The sequence below is a fragment of the Micromesistius poutassou genome (genome assembly GCF_964030765.1).
Source record: "Micromesistius poutassou genome assembly, chromosome: 5".
In the NCBI taxonomy this organism is placed as follows: Eukaryota; Metazoa; Chordata; class Actinopteri; order Gadiformes; family Gadidae; genus Micromesistius; species Micromesistius poutassou.
The window spans coordinates 9,544,769-9,552,766 of NC_140275.1; the positions used below are offsets into that span (position 1 = coordinate 9,544,769).

Genomic DNA, 7,998 nt, shown 5'->3' on the forward strand with positions numbered 1-7,998 from the left:
GAACTGCATTGAAGCAGCGCTTTTCTAACCAGCAGCTGCTCAAAGCGCGTCACAAAATGATTGCCTGACATTCACCCGTTCATGCACACACCGACGGGCGGAGTCAGACCACGCAGGGCGACAGCCAGTGGGTCAGGGAGCAGTCAGGGTGAGGGCGATCAAAACGAGCGAGTGAGGGAGCAGTGAGAGAGAGAGAGAGAGAGAGAGAGAGAGAGAGAGAGAGAGAGAGAGAACGGTTCTCACCAGTTTGTGTTCCACCTGTGGGCAAACTCCACCAGCAGCATGAGCTGGATGAGCAGGAAGATGAAGCCGCCCACCGCGCCGATGTACCGCCACACTGCAATCAGCCGATGGGAGGGAGGACAGTTCAGAGACAGGGCGGAGAAAATATTCACGTGAAACAAACCACGGCAGCGTTGCATCAGGCCGGGGTGGGGGGGGGGCGGCGGCGGGGGTGGGCCTACCTTTCAGAAACGTCATCTCGAAGCCTCCCTCTTCTGGGATGAAGAAGCCCCCAACGCAGCATGCTACCAGCAAAACAAACTTAGGTAACCAGAACCTGCAATTTATGAACATGGATATTATGGAGAGGGCGCGTGTGGAGCAAGGCAAAAACATTCAGACTGGCCGCCCCGGACAAAAGGACGCGATTGTTGAGTGGTGCCGTGAGCCTCGCTGGTCTGTCGGACAAGTCAGCGTTGGATGGATTTAATGTGGTCTTCATGGTCAGTGTTTAGAGAACCCTGGTTCCCCGTTTGCCCTCCGATCATAACACAGATTCTGCATCGTAAGCCGTCATAAGAAAGCCTCACATTTAATCCAAGTATAGACTTCAAGAAGGACTGCCCCCCCCCCTCCCCTCCGTTCTGACTCCGGCACTGCTTCGAACGGTACGGTGGATTTATTGTTCTACATTCAAAACCGCGCACTTGACTCGACTTTGGCCCCCAGTGTTTATTTACATAGACCGTCCACAGGGGCTAGCCCGCAAAGACCACAGTGACGGGCCGTGGAGAAATACGTAACAGGACCTCCCCCCCGACACACACACACACACACACACACACACACACACACACACACACACACACACACACACACACACACACACACACACACACACACACACACACACACACACACACACAGAGAGGAACTGAGGGCCATCACAATCTGCAACTAAATTTATTTGTATTGTTTATCGTTGTTTATCGTTGTCATGACATTGCTTGTCGTTGTACAGCTGTGCAGCCGGAGCCCGGGTACCTACCCGTTGTGGATGGCGGCCCTGCAGCCCAGGCTGTTGTTGAGCCTCAGCGTGAGCAGGAAGAAGAGGAAGAAGAAGCAGGCCATGCCGAAGCACACCTTGTACACGGCCGAGTAGCCCACCAGCATCTTGCAGCTTGCCCCCGCGCCCAGCTTCTTACACAGGTCACTGTAGAAGGGCACCTGGCACACACGCACACACACACACACACACACACACACACACACACACACACACACACACACACACACACACACACACACACACACACACACACACACACACACACACACACACACACACACACACACACACAATACGATAATGAGTTGACCTGTTGAAGAAGGCGGGAGCACGTCTGTTCCCGTCCTTGCTGAGACGGGGGGGGGGGGGGGGGTGTGTGTGTGTGTGTGGGGGGGGGTTAATGCGGAGCATCACGCCCCCCCCCAAAGGAGCAGGAGAGGCAACCGCCAGCGACACGGAGCCCCTCTTTCATCACCCGTTCTCTCAGCTGGTATGCGTGCTTACCAGTGTGTGTGTGTGTGTGTGCGTGTGCGTGTGTGCGTGCACGTATACGGGACAGAAAGCGTGGGTTGAATAAATTAGCCGACTTCCTTTCACAGAGTCAGAGTGAGGGGGAAAGAAAAAGAGATGAGGGCGGGGGGGGGCAGGGGGGTCGGGGGGGGTAGAGTTTACTAGAAAGGGAACGAAAGGGAGCAGAATGGAGGTAAAGAGGAGCCCAGCCAGGATCAGAGTCCGGGGCGTGAAGGCCAGGTGGGGGGGCGGGGGACGCAGGTTCACGGAGGGCCCGGTCAGGACAGCCGGAGGGGCCCCTGTGGGGGCCTCTGTGACCCGGCGTCACTCGGAGAGCATCGAGGGCGTCTGTAAACAACCGAGGACGCCGGGGGGGGGGGGGGGGGCCGCGGGAGGGCTGCAGCTGGCTGGGGGCCGTTTGACGCACCTCTGCCGTTCCACCAGCAGAGGGCCGCCGCCGCCGCTGGCGGCAGGGGGTGGTGGGTGGGTGGGTGGTGGTGGGGGGGGGAGGAAAAGCCGGTAGGAAAAATGAGATGGAAAGCAGAATGGGGAGTGAGGAACGAGAGAGAGAGAGAGAGCGCTCCGACAGACGAGCCCAGGAGCGCCAAGCAAGAAACGGACACGTCGATTTTGCCCGACGTTCACTTTTTTTCCACCGTCAGACGGCAGAACGCTGGGCCAACACAAGCAAGCCATGAAGACATCTCTGGACGTGTGTGTGTGTGTGTTTGGCGGAGAGACGATGGGCCGGCTGGCTGTGGGGGGGGGGGGGGGGTGGGAGGGAGGGGGGGAGGGGGGTGAGGGAGGGAGGGGGAGCAGAGCTAGAGGCAGGCCGGTGGGTGCGTTGTCTCTCGGGGGGGGGGGGGGACGACATTAACATGTCCATGGTGCTGGGCTGGTAGCGGGGCACGAGGGGCGGGGGGGGGGTTAGGCCGTGTCAGCCTGCTGTAAATCTACGGCGGGAACACAATGGCTGCTCTTTCAGACCCCGACTTCCCACTGTGCTCGCTCTGTTACCGACACTGTGTGTGCGTGTGTGTGCGTACACGTGCGTGTGTGTGTGCGTGCACGTGTGCGTGTGTGCGTGTGTTCCCGCGTGCGTGTACACACTCAGCAGGGGTGTGTTTGCGCGGGGGGCTATCAAAGGCCATTCTGTGTATCTGTGTATTGCCCGGGTCTCTTTTTGAACCCGGGATCTCTCTCTCATACGGAGTTCTCTCTCTCTCCTCCCCGCTGTAGACGACGCTGGCGGAGAGACGGAGCGATCGTGGAGAACGGCTGAAAGGAGATTGATGAGGGGTGGGGGGTGGTGGGGGGGTGGTGGTGGTGGGGGGGGGGGGGGAAAGGAAATATCCCTGCGGAGAGAGAGAGAGAGAGCCAGTTGCTTCATCGCCGTGGTAACGCGGCCCGCAGCCGGTATGCCTGTATGAGTTCTTCCTAAGGTGGTTGTAGAGGCTGGGTTGTAGAGGCTGGGGCGGAAAAGGCTAGCTCCATCATGGGGGGGGGGGGGGGGGGGTGGCTCCGGGCAAAACGGAGCAGATGGGGGAACGACGGGGAACGATATTCTGGACGCATCCGCAACACGGGCTGTTTGTGTTAGTGAATAAAGAAATGAGTGAAAAAAAAATTAATCAAAAAGAAAAAAAAAAAAAGCAAGACGGCGATCGTCGTGTCAAACACCATGACAACAGCAGGGTGACTCGCCCGGCGCCCGGCGCCCAATGGGAAGACATGTCTGTTAGCACAGCCCCCCCCCCCCCCCTGACACTACAGCAGTCCGGCCCCCCTGCTGGGGGGGGGGGGATGGGGGACTTTCAAGTGGAATCCCCCTCAAAGCTCCGAAAACAAAAACTGCCGCAGGATAGCACGCATCACGTTACAACCCCAACAGCACAATAGGCTGGGAGGATCAAAAGAGACTAGGGGGGGGGGGGGGGGGGGGAGGGGGGGGAGAGGGGGTCAGACGCAAGACACCAGGGGCCGACGCTGTAGAGAGCCACGGGCCCCTCCCACACACCACCACCGTGTCATCTCAAAAGCCTGTTCACGAGTCGAGCTGTCTGCTCCTCCAGACGTGGCTTCAAGAAAAACTGAATTATTTATTCTGTGCTTAAATATAGATTCACACTGTCCAGAAATATCTAGATAACGACACGAGGACCACCGCAACACTTAATTCCCGGAGGGGCTTAAACGGCAAACGGATGACACGTGTTCCAGTTCAGATCACTTCATCTAGAGTCTCAGAGCAGACCCACCGCCCCCCCCCCCCCCCCCCCCCCCATTGTGTGCTTTGATTGACATCAGTGTGCACATTAAGAGAGAGGCACTCGAGAATTAAACCCAGGGTTTTAAAACAGTCTGGTCACTAACATGACGTGAGGCAGGGGGGGTGAGGTTATGTTAGGAGGCTGATGTGGTCACTAACATGACGTGAGGCGGGGGGGGGGGGTGAGGTTATGTTAGGGGGCTGATGTGGTCACTAACATGACGTGAGGCGGGGGTGAGGTTATGTTAGGGGGCTGATGTGGTCACTAACATGACGTGAGGCGGGGGTGAGGTTATGTTAGGGGGCTGATGTGGTCACTAACATGACGTGAGGCGGGGGTGAGGTTATGTTAGGGGGCTGATGTGGTCACTAACATGACGTGAGGCGGGGGTGAGGTTATGTTAGGGGGCTGATGTGGTCACTAACATGACGTGAGTCGGCGGGGGGGGGTGAGGTTATAGTAGGGGGGGTCGGTAAATTAGAGAAACAGCCAGACACCAGACAGACAGGCTGACGGACCACGCTATCGGGGGCTACAGTGGGTTAGGTTACCACCGATTCCCCCCCAACAAAGACCCACGGCAATAGTAGCGTGTATAAGATACACTACCGCTATCGTACGCAGCACGCGTACACAAGCGCCATCGCAGTGTGTGATAACAACACAACTAGAACTAACGCAGGGATACAACAACGCCACCGGGAACTCTACATCCCATTACACTGGACGGCTGGTAACCCAGACGACGGGATCTTATAGTCGTGACCACATAATTACAGCGGGGGCCTCACCCAGTTCACCGAGGAGGGGTTACTTTACAGTAACCCACGGCTCGTATCCTTGAGAGATGATGGTTGAGGTCGGTTGTAATTAAGTCTCGAGTCTGCTAAGGCAGGAAACCAAATGTTTTTTTTATTTTCCTTTATCGGCATTTATTGCTCGTAATTAACCACCATTTTGTGTGTGTGTGTGTGTGTGTGCGCGTGCGTTTCTCCGTCTGTCTATTTGTATGTTAATCGCCTCCTTCCTTCCCGTCCACATTTCCCATGGGGTGGAACCTGATCCATTGTAAACTGAGAGCTCTTTCCCTACCTGACCCCAGCGGGGGGGGGGGGGGGGGTCCACGGGCCTGCTACAGCGTTGTCTGCGTGCCGACGCTCCTGACCTTAGCTTCCACTCGGCCCCATTGACAGATTGTTATTTTGGTTCACGGCGAAAATGTAGCTTGTAACGAGTCTGAACGAGTCGTCGTGGAGTGGACCCTGTACAAATTGCTCTGTGGCCTCAGAATATGATGTGTGTGTGTGTGTGTGTCTGCGTGTGTATTTGCTATGTACCCATGCATGGTGTGTGTCACATTTACGTATGCAAATGCTATGCACCCATATATGGTGTGTGCGTGTGCACGTGTGCATGCATGCATGCGTGTGTGTGTGCGCGCGCGCCTGTGCGTAAACTCTCACCTTGTCGTGCAGCTCCTGCTCCACGGTGGGAGACATCATGACGGCGCACACCACGGTGACCATCAGGAAGTACAGGGCGTACATGACGCGCGTGGACGTGGACTGCTTGATCTTGGGGCAGCAGTTGCAGCAGCAGGAGCACGCCGCCGAGCCGCAGCAGCAGGCCAGCTGACGGTGACAAACGACAACGACAACAAAAACAACACGTGCGGATAGGTCAGCTTTCACACCAGTCGGTCACACGGCCATCTTTTAAACAAACAACGCCATCGCCAAGTGAGTGCCACGACGCCAGCAATGGGACCAGGGTTCAGGATGTTGTGTTGTTGTGTTTTACATTAAAGTGGTCCCTATTCGCTCCGTCACTATACGCGGAGACACAAAATGAAATAAAAAGACACAACAGTACAATACAGCAGAGCGCTTCTCAACGGGTGGGTCGCTGCCAGCTGCGGTTCTTGCAGCCTATTGGCCTCGCTCGGTGTATTCAAAAGAACATGAAAGCGTTGTTGGGATAACTAACGGCACTATTTGTTTGGGCGGCGACTTAATGAACCTTCACACGTGTAGGTCCTGAGGCTGCACCAGTGGAGAACCGCTGATACAGAGGACCACATGAAGGGGAATTGAAAAACTAAATAAGGTCTCCGAGAACTACAGCAACTCTGAACCAAAGAGACGGCAACACAATGATCCAAATGTCCGCCCACGTCTCTTCACTCATTCAAAGAATATATCCAAAGGAACGACAGCTTCCCACTCATCCAACTCCACTAGGGGAACAGTGGATGCTCTCTGCTCACACACACACACACACACACACACACCTCGGTTTTTTCCCCCCTATGATGGGCCCTCATATAAAAAGCCCGGGCCTCATAAAGACAGGCCTTGTGTTCTATTTCAGAAGGCAGAGGCTGGATAATTACACACAGCGTAGTGTCCCTCTCTCCACGGCCACCCCTCCCTGCCTGACCCAAAGCGCCCAGCAGGGAGAGCAGCCTGCACAGCACAGAGAGGGAGAGGGGTGACTCCCCCACTGGTCCAGGGAGGGGAGAGGTACAGAGGTGACTCCTACTGATGAAGGGAGGGGAGACGGAGAGGGAGAGAGGTGACTCCCTCTCCTGTAGAGAGGGGAGAGGGAGAGGGAGAGGGGTGACTCCCTCTCCTGTAGAGAGGGGAGAGGGAGAGGGGTGACTCCCTCTGCTGTAGAGAGGGGAGAGGGAGAGGGAGAGGGGTGACTCCCTCTCCTGTAGAGAGGGGAGAGGTGACTCCTACTGCTGAAGGGAGGGGAGACGGAGAGGGAGAGAGGTGACTCCTTCTCCTGTAGAGAGGAGAGAGGGGGAGAGGTGACTCCCACTGGTCGAGGGAGGGGGGACGGAGAGGGAGAGAGGTGACACCCACTGATGAAGGGAGGGGAGAGGGAGAGGGAGAGAGGTGACTGTCTCCTGTAGAGAGGGGAGAGGGAGAGGGAGAGGGGTGACTCCTTCTCCTGTAGAGAGGAGAGAGGGGGAGAGGGGTGACTCCCACTGGTCGAGGGAGGGGAGACGGAGAGGGAGAGAGGTGACACCCACTGATGAAGGGAGGGGAGACGGAGAGGGAGAGAGGTGACTCCCACTGCTGTAACAGAGGAGACCCCCAACACAGTACGTTTACGGCCATGGTTTGAATTTGCAGAATAGGACATTCTGTCCTCGTAAGTGAAAAAAAGAAAAGTGCCCCGCGGCGTGCGGATAGCTTTTTCTGGCTATAAGTGTTAAGGTCAGATTGTAGAAGTCTGCATAGACGGATAAAACGGAGATCCACGGTCAACACGTGTTACCGTGGATCTTTAACATGGGTTAACATGTACGGTTTTGTCGCATTTTGTACCTCTCTCCGTGTGTACCTCTGGCCAGTGTGATCCCGCGTTTGTACGTTAGAAATTGTACACGGAAACCCCAGGATCGAGAGCGTGACCTCAGATAGTAACAGCGTAACAGCGTAACAGCGCTTTTTACATTTCAGTTCTCGCGTATGGAAGCAAAATAAAAACAAGCGTGGTGCTGCCAATCTCTGCGTAACGGCTGCACGGGGCCGTGAGCCGGGCCCTTTAATAGGGGCCTCGTGTGATGATTACAGTAAAGCCAGTGTGAGACATGCTCTGATGAATTCTGCGTCACGCTTCACATGCCAGTTATCTGCGGTATGTGGCCGACCCGTGGCGGCGGCGGGGGGGGGGGGGAGACGGTGCACATGGCTGAATCCTAAGCCCTTCCGCACTCTCTCCCTCTCCTCCATCATCTCTCCGCCTTTCCCCTGCCCCCATTCAACGAATCGTCACCACCCACCGCGAGCCTCCAGGAAGATCCCCGTTGTGTGGCGGTTCTCGATTGTAATAAATAAATAGGCTAACATCGAGAATGTTCCACTCGTTGTAATGTTTAGGCCTTCGTAGGCCTACAACTTGTATTGTCGATCAGGA

General features: G+C 56.1%; 1 protein-coding gene across 1 annotated transcript in view; it reads right to left on the reverse strand.

The window, feature by feature from the left end:
- serinc5 (serine incorporator 5) overlaps positions 1 to 7,998 on the reverse strand; it is a 20,729-nt gene that overhangs the window by 8,149 nt on the left and 4,582 nt on the right. Inside the window, exons 2-5 of the mRNA XM_084468545.1 lie at positions 5,535 to 5,702; positions 1,271 to 1,449; positions 465 to 559; positions 244 to 337 (exon numbers count right to left, since the gene is read on the reverse strand). Of these exons, the coding sequence (XP_084324671.1) occupies positions 244 to 337; positions 465 to 559; positions 1,271 to 1,449; positions 5,535 to 5,702 (536 nt within the window). The remainder of the gene's footprint in view (positions 1 to 243; positions 338 to 464; positions 560 to 1,270; positions 1,450 to 5,534; positions 5,703 to 7,998) is intronic.